Source organism: Callionymus lyra, chromosome 1, assembly GCF_982586985.1.
Source record: "Callionymus lyra chromosome 1, fCalLyr1.hap1.1, whole genome shotgun sequence".
Taxonomy (NCBI): Eukaryota; Metazoa; Chordata; class Actinopteri; order Syngnathiformes; family Callionymidae; genus Callionymus; species Callionymus lyra.
This window is the reverse complement of record NC_141818.1, coordinates 36,911,322-36,930,630: the sequence shown is the minus strand read 5'-3', so window position 1 is coordinate 36,930,630 and position 19,309 is coordinate 36,911,322. Positions and strand designations below refer to the sequence as shown.

General features: G+C 35.9%; 3 protein-coding genes across 5 annotated transcripts; all 3 read right to left on the bottom strand.

Annotated features, from left to right (window-relative positions):
• Positions 1-567: 567 nt before the first annotated feature.
• golga7ba (golgin A7 family, member Ba) lies at positions 568-5,389 on the bottom strand. Its single transcript, XM_087783602.1, has 5 exons — positions 5,323-5,389; positions 2,797-2,922; positions 1,788-1,940; positions 1,603-1,704; positions 568-1,101 (listed from the first exon to the last, which is right to left on the bottom strand). Exons 1-5 carry the CDS (start codon positions 5,332-5,334, stop codon positions 1,018-1,020), a joined length of 477 nt encoding a protein of 158 aa, XP_087639728.1. The 5' UTR covers positions 5,335-5,389; the 3' UTR covers positions 568-1,017.
• Positions 5,390-6,051: 662 nt separating this feature from the next.
• zfyve27 (zinc finger, FYVE domain containing 27) lies at positions 6,052-14,490 on the bottom strand. Of its 3 annotated transcripts, XM_087805883.1 has the most exons (14): positions 14,255-14,490; positions 12,223-12,463; positions 12,085-12,155; positions 11,818-12,004; positions 10,543-10,638; positions 10,302-10,414; positions 10,106-10,221; positions 9,868-9,939; positions 9,704-9,724; positions 9,537-9,557; positions 8,172-8,313; positions 8,058-8,104; positions 7,904-7,985; positions 6,052-7,040 (listed from the first exon to the last, which is right to left on the bottom strand). In XM_087805883.1, exons 2-14 carry the CDS (start codon positions 12,453-12,455, stop codon positions 6,970-6,972), a joined length of 1,272 nt encoding a protein of 423 aa, XP_087662009.1. In that variant the 5' UTR covers positions 12,456-12,463; positions 14,255-14,490; the 3' UTR covers positions 6,052-6,969. The 3 variants fall into 3 exon arrangements, with proteins under 3 accessions (XP_087662009.1, XP_087662018.1, XP_087662027.1); XM_087805892.1 differs by lacking the exon at positions 9,537-9,557; XM_087805901.1 differs by lacking the exons at positions 9,537-9,557; positions 9,704-9,724.
• Positions 14,491-15,638: 1,148 nt separating this feature from the next.
• On the bottom strand, positions 15,639-19,309 carry LOC148089341 (uncharacterized). The gene is made up of 3 exons (XM_087783589.1): positions 18,825-19,309; positions 16,978-17,226; positions 15,639-16,519 (listed from the first exon to the last, which is right to left on the bottom strand). Exons 1-3 carry the CDS (start codon positions 19,216-19,218, stop codon positions 16,089-16,091), a joined length of 1,074 nt encoding a protein of 357 aa, XP_087639715.1. The 5' UTR covers positions 19,219-19,309; the 3' UTR covers positions 15,639-16,088.

The following is a 19,309-nucleotide window of genomic DNA, read 5'->3' as shown; positions in this document are numbered from 1 at the left end:
TTTTACTTTTGATTTTCAGTTGTGTTCCAGTAGAAATATATGACTAATCCTCCGAGAACTTACGATGACTCACAGCAAATCAACCTGAAGTGAGTAGTAAAAAATGAGTAATTAATAGACAAATTATTTCAATCAATAAATATAAAACACAAATTACACTTTCACCAACTCTAACAATGAGATGAACCAGTAATGACTAGTAATAACTTGACTCAGAGAAATACAAATTGGACGCTGATCCAACTGAAGATCAATTGAAGAGACACTTTAATTCAATAATAGGTGTATTTAAAGGTTTAGTTAAGTTTTATTTCTTGATTTATTTATGGAGAATAAAGGGTAAAAATTAAAAATGTTTATTTTGAAAACATTTAATTTTGAATAATAGGAATTACAATATGAAATGCTATGAGTAAAACGATAATTAAATCTGAAAATAAGCTTCTTCTTTTTTTTTTACACCTAATTATTTTTTTAAATGTAAATAGTATTAAATCAAATTATTAAAAAGATATTTCAATTTCAAATGAACCCATTCAATAATCCGAGAGCACAGATACACCGATGTAATATTCCAGACCAAAGAGCATTTAATATTCAGCCGTGCATGATGCCTGGTACAAACAATAACAAAACAAACGTGTCCGTCCTCGATCGTCGGTACAGAAACATTAGAAGGAAACGTTTGTCAAAACACTCGTGGAAAGATTCAGGAAGACGTTTTGGAAACACAGCTCAGTGCTTGCATAATTACAGAACCGTTGGCACTTCCATGTGTGCGCTTGTTTTGTCCGCCTGGAGGTTTTAAAAAACATTTGTACGACTCGGAACATTTGCTACACCTGGGTCGACTTGGTGGGTTCGTGTTTGTGCTTCACCCACACATGAGCTACAGCGACTTGAGGAAGAACACAACAGTGAGGAGATGGAAGACCGTGGAAAGGGAAATCTCTTTGGGAAGTGCGAGGGTTTGAGGGACGTCAAGAGGAGTGAAGGTTTTAATGGAGGTGCGTCCAGTCATCGGGCGGTGCTGCTGGACACGGAGCTGCTGCCCGAGCTGGATCCGCTGGAGCCTCGGTCTTCGTAGATGGAGATCTCTACCTGGAGGAAGGAGTTAGGGACTCTACACTTCAGAGACGAAGGAGGCAAGGTTTGCATGACAGCGACTCAAGGGTCTGAGAGAAGATCGATACACTTAAATATCGTGAGATACTGTAATGCATAGACTTTTTTTATACTTTATATTTCAATAAAGTTTGATTAAAATGACATTTTTTATCAAATATTCCCAGTACGATCATTTTTGGGTTTCAATTACATTTCCAGCCACTAGATGGCAGCAGTCATTACGTCGTCCGCAACTAAAGGAACCAGGAAATCCTGCGTGATCTCTGCGTGGCTGAGGACGAGAGGATACAATCGACTCCAGCAGCTTTTAAAGCTGATGTTTGGACATATTTTTGGTTTCAAAACAAAACGAAAGAAGTTACGACTTCGTCAAGAGTCATGTGGTCTGTAAATTCCACAACACTAGAGTCAAGTACTCGACAATACTACAAATATAACCTTGTTATTACAGAATCACAGTCGTTGTCAGGATACAACACGCATCCCCCTCTCGATGGGATCTGTGATGAGCAAACCTCTGGGCGCGTAGACCTTCTCATTCTGCTCCTGGATGTATTTGGCGATCTTCCTCAGCACCTGACGAGAGAAGGCAAATGACTCGGACCAGGAGTGAGAAAGTAAAAAAATCAAGTGTCAAAGGTCAAAAAGAAACTCCGAACCTTCTCGTAGCGCGTCTCCATGCAGAGGAAGATCAGATATGCAGTGGAACAGGCCAGACAGCCCTCCAGGTAGGACTGTCCACCGATCTTCTCCGCCTCTGCGTAGAAGTTGTTCAGCGTCTTCACAGTGTCCTCGAAGAGAGTTCGCTCGATCTGCGGGTCGAACCATATTATTGGAAACAAAACATCGTTCAATAAAACTGTCCAATAAAGCGGCCATTTTCCTGCTCTTCTTGTTGAAAAACACTGAGCTAGAAACTCAATAGACTCTTGATACAGTTATGTTAGAATATGTACTGTATGTCAGTGTCCTCAGATTTGTCTGGGTCAAGGTGACCCGAAGGCCCAAATATAAGTGTTCACTTTGACCCAGAGACAACACAAGGGATACCACAAACACATTTTTTAAAATTATTTATGGGAATCATTTAATTCAATAGTTTGTATATTGAAATTGTACAGTATTTTTTTTAATAAACACGTTTTATATTCAAATTCCAATAATTAAAAAATACATTTTCTCAATTCAATGGATCACAATCATGTTAAACGTGAACAGCTGGAACTGTAAATGACTGAGGTATTCATCAATATTTTAGTAGCTGCAATCTTGTGTGAGATACTCAGAAAAATCTACAGGTACACAGTTTGTGTAAGTAATGTACTAGAATAATGTTTGTCACTATTGATAATGAACATTTTAATTCATAGTGCGCTTTGTTATGTGAACATGATGTGTATTTATTAAATTAAAACATGATTAAAACACAACAAAATATAAAATAGATCACATTTAGTTACATTTCTTTATAATTAGCAGGTTTAAAATCCAGATTATGTTCACGATTGTGATTTATCTATTAACATCGACTCATTAAATTCTTTCCACATGATGAACGTTTAATAAACAATAACAAACATAAGAATATCATTATGATCTGATAAGATTGACTATATATTTATGGTGTAAAACTAAAAATAATGACAACCACACGCTGGTTTCTCTCACCCGGCTCTCCAGCTCTGAGGGGAACTTGGTCTGAAACTTGCAGGTGGTCCCTTCACTGTAGTCCCTCTGGACGAAGACTTTGTTGGCCAACGACGCGCTGTGCCTCAACTCCTGCAGGTTGTGGAACTGCAACGACAGCAACAGAGGTGTGTTGAGGATTTGATACTGGATCAGAGAGTCCCCTTCTCCCCCCCCAAACTCCCATGGGGTGGACGATCTGATGTTTGCAAACTGCTGCTGATGTTGACATGTTTGGAAGAGAGAGGAAGCAGCCAGACGGCCATCGATCTCTCTTCCTGCATCGCTGGCTCTTGGACACACTGAGACACTTCCAGTCTAAGCTGGCAGGGACCGTGAAAGCATATTCCAAACACACACACTCGCCTACTTTTCCATTAGTAACGTTATTTTTAGGGTGAAAAATAGGCCGTACTGATAGGAAGACAGTAAAACTGATGTTTGTTTGCAAGGTGTGTAGATCTATCCATCCATCCATCCATCCATCCATCCATCCATCCATCCATCCATCCATCCATCCATCCATCCATCCATCCATCCATCCATCCATCCATCCATCCATCCATCCATCCATCCATCCATCCATCCATCCATCCATCCATCCATCCATCCATCCATCCATTCATCCATCCATCCATCCATCCATCCATCCATCCATCCATCCATCCATCCATCCATCCATCCATCCATCTATCCATCCATAAAAAAACACTGTTAAAAAAGAGTAAGTTCATCTTCATTTGGTAAATCACTAAAAAAAATATTTGTGTGTACAACAGTGAAAATAAAAGTTCAGATACAATACATATACAGGGGCTATAACTATGTATTGCGATACTATAGGAAGAACGATATATTTGTATTATTGTCCAGAGTTGCAGAAGCTACAGACTGAATGACTCTTAATAAAGTCTTAACTGATTTTTTTTTTTTATCTAAATATGTCCAAATATTAGTTTTAGAACCTGGTGGGGTCGACTGTATCCTCTCATTCTCAGTCATCACTTTCAAAGGCAGCAATGACTACTGCCATCTAGCGGCCAGAGGATCAACAACGCCATGAATATTTGTATTTTAATTGTAAATAAAAAACGTAATATTTAAAATTTATAGAAAAAGTTGAAATATAACTTATAACTATGATAAAACATTTGAGGTTAAAAAGTATCTTTATTTTGAGCCACAAATGGCCCACCTAATAGTCTATGGATATGTTAAGTGTATGTTGTCAATAACTTGAAAGTATTAACTACCTTTTTGTGAATGTAGATCTTAGGTCATTTGACGAATACACTTTGTTGTGCTGTTTATGTACATATGTACGTAAACAAGAGTCACAGCTGGGGCTGGCTTTTAAAATCCCTGCTTGTAGATTTACAAAAATGTCTTTGATGACTTTAACTTCATTTTACAAATACATTTTGTGTACAAATCTATCGTTCTATCTATGGTTCTATAATTCGGTCCATGGTTCTATTTATGATTCTGTCCATGTTTCTGGTTCTGACCATGTTTCAATCTATGGTTCAGTCTATGGTTCTGTCCATGGTTCTACTTATGGTTCAGACTATGGTTCCGTCTATGGTTCCGTCTATGGTTCAGTCTATGGTTCTGTCCATGGTTCTACTTATGGTTCAGACTATGGTTCAGACTATGGTTCCGTCTATGGTTCCGTCTATGGTTCAGTCTATGGTTCTGTCCATGGTTCTACTTATGGTTCAGATTATGGTTCTGTCTATGGTTCCGTCTATGGTTCTGTCTATGGTTCTGTCTATGGTTCTATGAATGGTTATGACTATGGTTCTGTCTATGATTCAGTCTATGGTTCCGTCTATAATTTGTCCATGGTTCTATTTATGGTTCTGTCCATGGTTCTGACCATGGTTCTACCTATGGTTCCGTCTAGAGTTCTGTCCATTGTTTATTTGGTTTTGACCATGTTTCAATCTATGGTTCCGTCTATGGTTCTGACCATTGTTCAGTCCATGGTTAGGTCCATGGTTCGGTCTATGGTTCTGACCATGGTTCTGTCTATGATTCAGTTTATGGCTCTATCTATGATTCAGTCTATGATTCAGTCTATGGTTCTATCTATGGTTCCGTCTATGGTTCTATCTATGGTTTTATCTATGGTTCTATCTATGTTTCTATCTATGATTCAGTCTATGGTTCTGTCCATGGTTCTGGAGGCTGCGTGTGCCTCAGAGGATTAACGGGTCTCCTCGGCGAACAACAATAGCTCTTCCTTCACTGGTGTTTACATCTAGATGTTGATTCTTGTGACTTTAATCGATCACTTCTCTCCTGAGAAACACTTTTCAAATCAATGTTTTCACGGGCGGGAGGAAACTAGCTCAGTGACGTAGAGCCCGGTGCTCGGTTCTGGACGCGGGCGGAGATGTCGCCCTGAAGCCCGCTGTAGCCGCAGGTCACCGTATTCTCTCCTTAACACGACACAGTCCCATGTTTCGCGTGGAAATATGAATCAAATAAATGTTAAAGTCTCACCTCTGTCGCCATGTTTCCATCCGTCGTTATCCGCTAGCAGGGCATGAGGGCTGATTGGAGGAGGGCGGGGCTTGTGTCGTGACGTCACGCTGAACTCAATCTCGGAGATGATTGACATGTTACGTTTACGTGACTACTATAATATTTGGTTTAATAACAAACGTTTATAACTTGAAATGAGTATTTTAGAGGATTTACAGTCACATTTGTCTAATAAAAAAACGTATATATTTCTTCTAATAATACTTGGATTAAAACCCATTCATATGATTGACAGTCACATTTTAGTTTCACGATACTTTAAATTTAAACTAGTCGAATATTTTTAACTGAGAGTTTCACGGAGTTAAGTTTCACCTCAGTGACTTTCACAGCTGTCAACCAGCTGAGCTCTCAAGTATAGCATTGCGTTAATATTTTTTTTTATCATTTAACATTACAGTATTTCAAAGTAACATCATTGTTGAAGTAGTCAAGAAGTAGAAAATATTAGGTAAAGAAAAATGTAAATAGTTTTCATCACACTGAGAAAAAGGTGAACTCAATTTAAAATGTAATCCAGCCACGGTTTCATTATTATACCAGATATTCATTGCATCTTGTATTTTATCATTACATTAATTGGATCAAATATTTGAGCTTTTTCAGGATAATATTTTAATTTAAAATAATGTTCCGTACCAATTCAGTGTATATTTGTGACCATTAAAACCACCACAACATACCGAGTGAAGTCAACAGTTTATTTCACCGTCTTCATATTTAAAGATTTCATATGTACACAGAAAATATCCAACATATTTGTATAATAAATTGCCCTTAATAGATATTTAAATAAAATATATTAGCCAAAAGGAGAGAAAAACAGAAACATTTGATATACTATGACAATAAAACAGGTACAATCGTTTTGTGTCTAAAAAAATCCTCATCACAGGGTCCAGTCGCTGTAAAACCTCCACACCGACTCTTCGAAGTCCTGCTCACAAGTGAGTCGCCGAGGCTGCAGCCTGGAGGGCTCGCTTAGTTTGATATTCTTCCAAACGTTTATTTTGAGCCGTCATTTACGCTTTAAGAGAAACTGGATCCTGTCGACACAAACAAAATAAAGTGATTTGATGCAATTGAAGGAAACTGTGGTTATTGCCTGACACGGTCTTTATGATTTAAAGTAAAAAGGTTTAAAAATCATCAGCAGGTCTAAAGGGAAGCGGACACGACTAATAAAAACACGGGGTGCTCGGAATATTCACTTGACATCGATGACCAGCAGCTCGTCAAAAGAGGATCCAGCCCACTTGGCCTTTCGTCAAAAAAAAACAAAAAATCTCCAACTTCTAAAAGTCTGCCAAGTGTGTTCCAAAGTCTAAACACGTTTAAAAAAGAAACGTAGACACAACCATGCATGTTCAGCACAACCCTCTGTCCAGCATACGGGCATAAAAACATTGTGCTCATTGACAGCTTTCCCAGTTCTGAGGTCCAGTTTCAGAGAAGTACAGTAGAAGTCACGACAAGAGATGAAAAGGCAGGGAGCGTCCGACACCGAGCGATGAGAGCCAGCGTTTTACATTCAAGTGACAGAAATCGAAGAACAGAAACACGTGGGAGTTTATCCTCCAGAGATGAAGCGATGTGGCGTCTGTGCTACTGCAGCTTGACCAGCGAGGAGTTGCAGGGGCCGCACACGAACACCGTCTCTCTCTGGGCCTCTGGAGCTGAAAAACAACCATTAAATTGTGATCGAAAAAGACAATTACACAACTTTTATCTACTGTGAAAAACATGATCATCGTAGATAATCCAACTTAAAAGTGGTCGATTTCTTTTGCAGTTTTCTACGGCTTTATTATATACTCGGGAAATACTTAAAGTAACAGACCAAATAAAATATATCCGTGTGCTGTAATATTACTGATAATAGATAGTTATTATGTCATGACTCAACAAAAGCTGTTGTTTAATAGAATATAAACGAATTATGTATACATTTAATTTATATATATGTTTATATAAAGAGGATATAAACGCACTTTATTAATTATTAACTTTCAAGAATTATATTTAAACTTTTAAAAATATGGAAGTATATCAATGCCATTAAAATATTGAATAGTTGAAAAATGGATTTTTTATTTATTTATTGAAACGTTGTGGTTTTTTTAAGCATAGAACTGCTATTTTTATTTAATAATTAAATTAAATATTTTGTTTATTCAAAGGTTTAACAAATTAAATGGAATAATCCAATTAAATAATGCTTGTATTAAAGGGCTGAACTACTTCTTTTTTAGACATTTTATTTATTGAAAGTGAAAAACAGAGTGATATTCCAATGATTAAAAAAAATAAATATTCTAAATTCTTAATTCATAGCCTTTTAAATTCTATATTAAATGTATTCACTATTATTCCAAAACATAAACTCAAGGTTTCAATACAAAAATGATAATAAAAAACAACAACATTTACACAGGGAAATGTCAAGACGTTTATCAAAAACATTATAATAAATACATTTAATATTCTGACTCTGGTCTGATCTCGCTGAAAGTGGCAAAGAATAAACATCTTCACTCACCCGTCGCTCCCATGCTGGACCTGAACACCTTGAAGGAGCAGCAGCGGGAGCAGAAGCTGTTGCCGCAGTTACTGCAGTTCTTCTGCAACACCACAACGCACAATATTAAAAACAGCATCGTGACTATTAAACATGCAGATCATCGAGTCCTCACCCTTTTCTTCAGGACCGAGAACACAGCGTTGCAGCTGGAGCAGTTACCTTGGACCAAAACCAAAACAATTCTTGAGTAAAAATTGAAGACAGCGTCATGTGCAGGTAAACAGACCTGTGCTGGTGGTTGGGCAGCGTTTGCGCAGCTTCTCGGTCAATTTGGACACTTTGCTGCGTATGGGTTCGTTTCTACTCAGAAGACCGTTTTCAGATACGGTGTCGTACTCCGGAGCCACGAGAGGTCCGTCGTCGTCCTCCTGAAGAACATCGACGTGACATTTACGGCCACTTTCCCTTTAATCTCCTCAGCAAACCAGTGTGTTCCTCACTTTAAATGTGGATTTATGGTATAATAATGCCATTAGAATATTGAATGCTTGAATTTTATATTTAAATATATATAATATATATATATATATATATATATATGATATTTAATAACTTTTCGCATTTAATATCGGTTATAGTCAAAATAACATTTCATTACAAACCCTTTTTATCAGCCACGTCATATAGTACAAAGCAAATATATCCACTTATATTACTGTACAGCCACGTTAACATTAGCTCAAGTACCAGAGGTTCACCTCCAGTAGCGCGACTGGCTTTACTTTCTTATTATGCTTTTTCTTATTTTAACTCTCTTTCTACTCCATATACACATTATATATATATATATATATATATATATATATATATATATATATATATATATATTATATATATATACACTTTTTTAAAATGTTTTTAAAAGCATTTATTTATTATGATTTTGAATACATGAAATTCCTTAATTCCACATTGACAGTTTGAATTTGTTTTTATTGAATGCTTGAATCATTTCTATAATAAAAAGGTTTTTTAACAATTCAGTCAAAATTTAAGGATTTTTTTTTATTACACATTGAGATTTGTAGCCTGATACCAATCATTTAAAAAAATAGATTTTCTAAAGGCAATATTTCTTTATTAGTCAAATTCAATTAGTTTAAATTCAATATAAATATGTTGGTATTATAATGACGCAAGACGACACCAAAAGATGACAGAGCAACTTGATGGAAAACCTACAGGAAATCATAACAAGTGCAGACGACCATGCGACGACATAGAACCATTGGCCTGTAATTCAACATGAAAGTTTGCAAAGGAATGTTTGGTGGATCTATTATACCAACATTTTTAAATTTAATTTAAAATGCTACTAAATTTAAGATTCAATTAGGTTTTTTTTTTAATCCGACCTCCGAAATGATTAAATTCAATTATATTACAAAATCATTTGAAAATGTTTCAACATTTGGTCAATGTCAAAACCAAAAGTGGTTGAATTTCCCTTCACTGTGTTGGTGCTTCATAAATACACTACATGAAAGAATGAGAGTGTAAAAGTCAAAATGGTGGAAGAAACTAAAGTGAAACAAAACTGCTCACAAGATGCCACAGAAAGAATAGAACGTCACTGGAGATGTGAACTTACCACCAGGACCATCGGAGCTTCCTTCGATGCAACAAGACACGACAAGAATACCATCATCAGACGTAAACAAAAACACACCAGAAAATGTAAAAGAGCAGAAATAAATCCACCACAGGCCCCTTGATAAGACTTGAAAGGTCAAAGAGGTCCACCTCATAATGACTCACCTGCAGAGGAACTGAACTTTCCTGAGTTCAGGGAAGAGCAGCAGGAAAAGAAAGAAGAAAAAAAAAAATCGACATACAAGTGAAAACACAGCAGGTTTATCTAGAGATGATTTTTGGAAGTTTATCATCACTTAAATCAAAATAAAGATAAGGACGACAGGTACCTCAATCGCATCTTTAAATTCGTCATCAGGCTCCGCCTCCTCGGCTTCCTCCACGCTGCCCGGTGACAGGTCCTAAAAATCAAAAAACACATTTCTGTTTAAAACCATTGAAAATGTATAAAAGTTAAACTTAAAGACATGTTTTCTTCAGTTTGTCACACGTGTTGGAGTCATCCTGGTCATGACGTTTATGCATCGATAGAAACGTGATCATCATAATCGTCATGAGTCTCGTCACCTCCAGACTTGTAGGTGTTGGCGTTTGGTCCACCAGGTGGCTCTGGCTCGGTTCCTCACCGACCACTGAGGTCCGGGCGTGACTGGTGTGGATCGTCTTTCTGAGATCTGATAGAACTGGAAGTCAAAGAAAATCATCTTAAAATGAATTCTCGATTGAGAATATGGTCAATCCACGTGTCACACGATTGTCTTACCTCTACAAAAGTCTTCATTCCACAGAAAGAGGGCGCTGTTGAGCCCCGCCAGAACCAAGCCGACTGGAGCAACATACAGAACACAAACCACCGACAACATGGCGCCGTAGAACCTGGAGCACAACGGACACAAATAAAGAATAATATACATAATATAATCACACAAACCACTGGTGAAGACATGTTCAGGGAGATTAGTTTGACATGTATTGAGCAATGATTATTGTGTTAAGAGACAAACCTGGAGGACTTTGTGTGATTGTCCCAGTACAGGACCCTGTAAAGTGCTTCTGCTGAATGACACGCAGACGTCAACATGTCATCGAGGTGCTTCAACCTGAAAAAAACAAAAACACTGTTAAAATGTATGTTGTCAATAAAAAGACACCAATAATGGAAATTATCTTCATAAAGATAAGATGATAAACATAATGTTGACGTGATAAACTAAGATGTGTGATCGTAGAAACAAACCTTTCTGATGTGTTTCGAGTTTTTTTTTTTCTGTTCGTTGTCAAATTAAATACATATACATTTTATCTTCTTCTGTTCGTGGTAGAATTTAAAAGATATATATATATTCTCGTTTGTTTGTTGTGGAGTTCAAAATATATATATTTTTTTCTTCTGTTTGTTGTGGAGTTAATATATATATTTTTTACTTTCTTCTGTTTGTTGTAGAGTTAAATATATATTTTTTATTTTCTTCTGTTCATTGTATAGTTAATTATATATACATTTTTTTATTTTTGTTCATTTGTTGTGTAATTAAAATATATTTTTTATTTATTTCTGTTCGTTGTGGAGTTAAAAATATATTTATTTTCTTCTGTTTGTTGTATAGTTAAATATATATTTTTTTTATTTTCTTCTGTTCGTTGTGGAGCTAAAAATATATAGTTTTTATTTTCCTCTGTTCGTTGGAGTTAAATATATATAGTTTTTATTTTCTTCTGTTCGTTGTGGAGTTAAATATATATATATTTTTTATTTTTGTTCGTTTGTTGTGTATTTAAAATATATTTTTTATTTTCCTCTGTTTGTTGTATAGTTAAATATATATATTTTTTATTTTCTTCTGTTGGTTGTGGAGTTAAATATATATATATTTTTTATTTTTGTTCGTTTGTTGTGTATTTAAAATATATTTTTTATTTTCCTCTGTTTGTTGTATAGTTAAATATATATTTTTTTTATTTTCTTCTGTTGGTTGTGTAGTGCAGGGATGTGACAGATGTATTTAATCATCCAAACATAACTGCTCAGGAGCAGGTGTAGAGTTTCTGAGTATCTAGCACAGGATTACAGCTACTAAAATATTGATAAATGCCTGGATCACATAAATGTCCTGCTGTACACATTATATACAAATTTGTTCTTCTCACACATCATGAATGAGACCTTGTACGTGCAAGATGTATACAAAACAAACACTGTGTATAATTTGAAGTGTACGGCTTGTATAAAAACGATAAATCAGTTTCATGATTATTAATGAAAACAAAAAGGCTCTTACAGGTCTTTGACTTCCAGCATGGCCTCCTGCTTGCTGAGGTTAACCGTCTGGAGATCTTTGCGGTGCACCGCGTGATAGCGCCTCTTTTGGAGTTCGGCCTCAGAGGGTTTGGCCCCGTACCTGTCCTGCAGGTATCCCAGGGCAGCAGGCATGGTCACCACCCCGACACACATGGAGAACCACCCCGCTGACGGGAACAAAGTCAAACCAAAACAGTCATTTAATCAATTATTCAAGCAACCAAAAAAAACAGATCGATGCTACCACCTTCATTAATAGTGCAGAGGAAGACATTGAGAAACAAGCAGACGAGCAGAGAGCACAATGGATTTCTCCACCTGGAGGATCAGATACAGAGGATGTCAAAACCACTCAAATTCATCTCTGAAATCAAGGCGTTCTCACCCGAGCAGGAAGCGAGCCAGCTCCACCACGTCCGCCACTGGTTCCAGATACAGCGCCATTTTCTTATAAGACACCACCATGTTGAGAAGGTCAAAGTTCGGGGTGTTCCGTGGGCTCCCCAGCTCAGAGACATCCAGGGACCCTAGAGTCTCGTTGGATAAAGTGTGGACCAGCTGCCCTCGTTCTGCCCGGTCACCCTGCGAATGATCCTGGTACATTGCTGCGCCCTGCATCGTACCAGCTGCACAGCACACAGAGAAAACAATGACCCTCAATGCAGCTGGGAGTCTTGATAAACAGACAGTGTTGTAAACACATGATATTTATAAGTAATGTTTACAAATGTATAAATAAACATGTGAAAATATGTTCATTTTTAGAAATAAATGAATAACTTCAGATTGTATTTTGTGATTATAAACAAGAATGTTGAGTTTTTATTTTAAAGTTAAGCTTTTATTTATTTTTACATTTAACTATTTATACATTCCAATTAACAATTAACATTTATTTATTAAACGTCTTGTCCTTCATATATTTCAACATTTCTCTAACAGTAAGAAAATGGAGTAGTTGCTCAATCAATGTACAAATAAATAGAATTAGCCAAGGTCTTCAACAAATGCAAAATCAGAAGTGATTTATTTATCTAAAAAAAAAGTATATATTCAAACATTTATTTATTTAATTATTCCCACAATTGTTTATTTATTCATTTATTCATGCATTTACACATTTATTTGTAATGATGTCATTTATTGTCTTACATGAAATACATATGTAAATAAAAATATCAACTAAAAATGTAATGCAAGACACACAAGCGAACAGCATGAATATCCGTTTTTTCTATTTCATTGTTCATTTGTAAACGCATATTGACCTGGAAAATACAGTTAAGATAACAGGTTGCAAATTCGAGATTTATTAGTTCTTAAAAGTAAGTAAGTAAATAAGTAAGTAATTTTTATTTATATAGCGCTTTTCCAGACCAGGGTCACAAAGCGCTTAAACAATCAAAACAATATTTAATAAAGTATATACTTTAAAGATCAAGATAAAACTGATAACACAACAGGAGTTCCAGAAAATCAAGGAAAAGCCTGAACAAATAAAAACATCTTAAGATGTTTCTTGAAGGAGTCAGTAGATCCATCAAGCGCAAAGAGAGAGGAAGATCGTTCCAAAGCTTAGGATAAAAGGTAAATTAATGTATTTTCTACAATATTTAATTAAATAACAAAGTCTTTCTCACGAGTAGGAGAAAGAGAGGGTGCATTAAACAGAAAAAAAGATGTGCTTTAGCTGTCAATGCCAATTCTTGTCATCTATATTCATGAACTCTGGATTGTGAATGACAACTAGTTTTCTCTACAGTGTGTCTGGATGCACCTTAAAGATAAGAAGAGGATTGAGGACACATTTAAAGCCCAACCTCTGCTCCTTTACATCTTAAAAAGCTGGATTGTTATCAAATGAATGTGTGTCAAGCATTTCAAGAGAAGGATTAGAACAGAACATGTAAATTTAAAAAACAAACAAACGTGTACTTACAGGATTGGTTACATTTATTCATTTATTTAGTTTATTTAACTATTTAGACAGCAGGTAGGCTGTGTGCAGAAGAATTGACACCTCAGTTGTAAAAAGAGTAATAAAAAGCTGCATAAGAAAGCAAAATACAGCCAGTCGCGCTACAGGAGGTGAATCTCTGGCACGTGAGCTTATGTTAACGTGGCTGTACAGTAATATAAGTGGATATATTTGCTTTGTACTATATGACGTGGCTGATAAAAAAGGTTTGTAATGAAATGTTATTTCGACAACAACCGATATTAAACGCGAAGAGTTCTTAAATATCACTTTTATTGTTTGACGTTTCTCAAATATTTGACCTTTGTTTACTAACGTCGACGCGCTAGCTGGTGTAATGTTTGACAGCGGGTGAGTTTGATACTATCGTATGTCAATCGAACGTTATTTGAGATTCGATATTTCTTTTTTTTATTCGGAATTCTGATCGGTAACTTACCGTGAGTGGAACAACTTGACGAGCAGCAGCAGGAGTGCGAAGAGGATGTCAGGCCAGATCACACATCCTCACTCTCGTCTTACAGCCTCCATGACAGTTTCATGTCTTTCCGCATTTCCCCTTTTTTTTGTGCTGGAAGTGGAAACGCTCGTCGTCTTCACGAGGTGTCACTTCTTCTCGGATAGTGTTGTTTGCTCGAGCTAGCTCGGTTAGCTTCGCAATCGCCTACTTCCTGTTTCACGCCAGGCTGACTAATGGATCCAAGAGGTCCGAGCCAATCAGGGACGTGTAATCGAGCGCAGACATTGTTCGTCGATTATTGCTACGTCACTTTTACCTGATAAATTAGAGTTCGATTAAAGAATAGAATAAGTGATGAATATAAACATTTACTAACAGATATAGAAATAGTATTTCATAACTTATAATTGGGAAATCTAAAAAAAAAAAACATCTCCCATTTTTATTGGTATTGGTTTTAATATTTGTCTTCGAGCTTATGCATCATATTTTTAATGAATTTATAAATAATTTTTATAATTTTAAACGTTATTTTTACATTTGATTAATGTTATTTTAAATAGGAAAATAAATAAAATATGCAACTACAGTTTGCTTTTTCTTTAGAATTAAATTAAATGAACAAAAAAGACGATGAATATACAATCAAAATTAATAAAAATTAAATGGGAAAATAAATAAAATATGCAACTATAGTTTGCTTTTTCTCTAGAATTAAATTAAATGAACAAAAAAGAGATAAATATAAACATTTACTAACCGATACAGAAATTGATTTCATAGCTATATTCGGGAAATACAGGAAAAAAAACTTTTTTTGAGACATCTCCCATTTTTATTGGTATTGGTTTTAATATTTTTAATGAATTTTATATAAAATGAAAAATGGCATAATAAAGTTATTTTTACATTTGATGAATGTTATTTTAAATAGGAAAATAAATAAAATATGCAACTATAGTTTGCTTTTTCTTTAGAATTAAATTAAATGAACAAAAAAGACGATGAATATACAATCAAAATTAATTAAAAAAAAATTAAATGGGAAAATAAATAAAATATGCAACCATAGTTTGCTTTTTCTTTAGAATCAAATTAAATGAACAAAAAAAAAGAGATAAATATAAACATTTACTAACAGATACAGAAATTGATTTCATAGCTATATTCGGGAAATACAGGAAAAACAACTTTTTTTGAGACATCTCCCATTTTTATTGGTATTGGTTTTAATATTTTTAATGAATTTTATATAAAATGAAAAATGGCATAATAAAGTTATTTTTACATTTGACGAATGTTATTTTAAATAGGAAAATAAATAAAATATGCAACTATAGTTTGCTTTTTCTCAAATTAAACGATCAATATACAATCAAAATTAATAAATAAACAAAACCTATTTTTAAATTTGTCCTTTTAGGTTTTCACACACAAAAAAAATTATTTGTCCCTTCTCTCTTTTTGATTGACAGCCCCGTATAACAGTCATCACAGAACATAATGTGGGCAGCGAGGGAATTTAATTGTCAACTCCTGATCTACCTTGTGTTCATTTAAGATCAGTGGAAATTACTCAACCCGCTCCTTTCATTAAATACAAATTCAAGCAATTTCACAAGATACGAGTTGTGTTCAATGTCAGTGTGGATACAAATCAAACAGAACACTTTGATAAAGCCTTCATCTCACATAGTCATTTTAAAAACTTGATATAAAAAGACACTCCTGACACTCTTCATTAACTACAAGCAGGTTTATTTAGCACTGTACAAGACTCAAATTAAGTTAATTCAACGTTAAAACATTAAAGCTACTTGTGAGAGCGTTGGTGTATTTTTAGCCCCGCTAGGTGTCTGAAGGTCTTTTCACACCAGCCACAGTTGTACGGTTTCTCTCCGGTGTGGATCCGAACGTGTCTGGTTAATGCGTTGGAGTGACGGAAACACCTGGAGCAGATGGGGCAGGTGTACGGCCGTTCTCCCGTGTGGATGCGAAGGTGAGTCTTGAGGTTCATCATGTGGTTAAATCCTCGATAACATATGCTGCACCGGAACGGGCTGGTGGTCCTCTTGCTCTGAGTCAAGTTTGCTGAATTCACGGTTTGACCCAGCGGGTCGTTAATACTGTGGATGGCGCTGGATGGAATGTGGACTTCCGGGCCTTGTCGAAAAGAACCTGTGATGACCGGCAACATTTGGACCCCTGAGGTATCTGCTTGAGGAGGGATGCCAGCTGTCCGTTCTAGAAGACGCCAATCATACAACAAGATTCGGATCAATACATGGATGATGGAAGCGGATCAGTGCCATCAGAATATCATGAACTAATATTTACTATTGAATTAAACATTTTAAATTGGAAATGATATCATTGGAATATCATTGTTTTTTTTTATTAAATCTTTATTTTAAATAATTTAATTTAATATTGTCTATATCAAAGGTTAAATGTTTTAATTCAATAATTAAATTCAATAATGTGTATATTGAAAGGTTTAATTTGTGTTGATTCGTATTAAATTATACTTTATCAAAAAAGTATATTCCAAACAAATTTTCTGTTTTCATTTGAAATGTTAAATTAAATCATTCAATATTCTGATGCCATAATTGAGAAACACAAGGTTATAGATCGATAAAACTTTATTGATCCTTATGAAATTCCTTTGAGAAATTGGGGATTAACATAAGAAATCTCACCTTCAATGTGCCTGAAACTGGGCACCTGGATATCCGAGTCCCGTGGCTTGATGTTCGTCCACTCGTCAAAAACTATCTCTTCAGGTTCTCTCTTCAGGCTAAATTCCTCCATTTTTACTGAGCAATTATCCTCGTCACTTTTCTCCTGTTTCACGTTAATCATATTTGATTCAGTCTGTTTGTAATTAGTCATGTTTCGGATCGTGGTTTCAATTCTTTCTGGACATACCATCTCTGCAGGAGAATAACCTAAAAAGCACAAAAAGCAAATCAGTAATAAAGTCATTTTATGCAGGATCATTTTTGAGCTGCCATTTATTATCTTGTAACATTACAGGGTTGTTTACAAAAATACACCTGGTGAACTACAAAAAGGATAATAATGACACGGATAAGACGTAGGATGAGGAGGGTTTGTAGGTTATATGGGCCTAATTTAATGTAAATGGAACAAAAACAGTAAATAACAACATCAGTAAAAACCTGGCCTCATTTTTGGCAGTTTGATCTGAATTAGACATCCAACACTTTTTACATTTGCCAAAGAATACATGCAGTTAAAAATCAACAACACAAGAAATAGTGGAGAAATAAAGCAGTTAACTTTAAGGGCTGTTCTGCAGAGATGAGAGAAGCTTCCAATCGACCGTCAGCAATAATATGAGATGCAAAGTTCTACGAGCGTCGCCCTATGTTGGATACTTATAACCATAACAAGCACATGTGTATTGAACTGTATGTATATATATATATATATATATATATATATATATATATATATATATATATATATATATATATATATATATATATATATAGTGGTCATTTCATTTATTTGTCCAATAAAAGGTAAATATTTATTCTACAAAGGCGATACTTTTATTTATTTTGTTCAGTCATTTAGTTGTGTTCACTTCGAGAGCTTGACTTTGAATTCTGACTCGCTCTAGTAGAAGAACTCACATTTCTCCGATCCTTAAAACTCTTCACTGGCTGCCAGTTTCTTTCAGAATCCATTTTAAAATCCTGGTTCTTACTTTCAGATCTATTCATGGTCAGACTCCTCCTTACATCAGTGATCTGATCCAGCCTTACACCCCAGCTCGGGCTCTGAGGTCTGTGGATCAGAATCTACTGATGGTTCCTGAACACGGTTCAGGACCAGAGGAGAGAAATCCTTCCAGACTGTTGCTCCTAAGCTTTGGAACGATCTTCCTCTCCCTCTGTGTTTGATGATCTACTGACTCCTTCAAGAAACATCTTAAGACATTTTTATTCATGTAGACTTTTCTTTTGGTTTTCTCGGACTCCTATGTTGTTCTCAGTTTTATCTTGACCGTTAAAAGTATATACTTTATTGAATATTGTTTTGATTGTTTAAGCGCCTTGTGACCCTGGTCTGGAAAAGCGCTATACAAATACAAATTAATTACTTACTTACTTGCATGTTAGTTGTGCAGTCTTGTTGTTTTTCCTTACATAGTTGTCACTTTTTTTTTTATTATAGCAGATTGTAACACAGGCCGCCGGGTTATATTGTAAAAATGTAACTGCAATTGTATTAATGTGCTCTGGTAGATATTTAAAAAATAACATCTGTAGTCATTTAAAACACGATCAGTGTTTAATTCAGCAGGGCAAGAAAGTTAATATTTTAACACTGGTATTGTATCGGTATCAGTTGAAAGTGAAAGCCCAGGTATCGGTCACACGTATCAGAACCACAATAGTCCTACTATGAAGGTTTTTTGACAAACATACAAGTGTATTCATACACATATTTATGCAAATGTTTTATTATTATTATTATTTTTCAAGCCATTAAAGGGTAAAAAGAAAATACCCACCAATCGTTACGTCTTCATCAGAACTGCCCAAGTTATTTTCCTCCTCGTGATGTACGACACATGGTCTTGTGTTTGAATAGTGTTGTTGTGTTGGGTCAGAACCGGGATCCATCGAGTTCTCTCCGGCACCGGAGCGGCCTCTCTCGGTCGCCGGCTTCACGATGCTCTCCGTCAGCGGGTCCACGTAGCTTTTCCCTCGCATCCATCTCTGCCGGAGACACTCGTTCTCCTGCCGCATCACCTCCAGGTACTTGTCGGTGGTCTGGCCCACCAGGTCCGTCACCTCCCGCACGGCGAGCTCCACCGCCACCTCGAAGGCTCCTCGTATGGCGGCGACGAGCTCCAGCTTGAGAGACGCGACGGCTTCGTGGGTCTGGTTCTGCTGAGGCATCATCGCGGAAGGACCCACAGGACAGGACTCGACGGTTTATGGTTCACAAAAAGATCCGTGAAGTGACCCAACGACTGCGTGTTTACACTCGCTC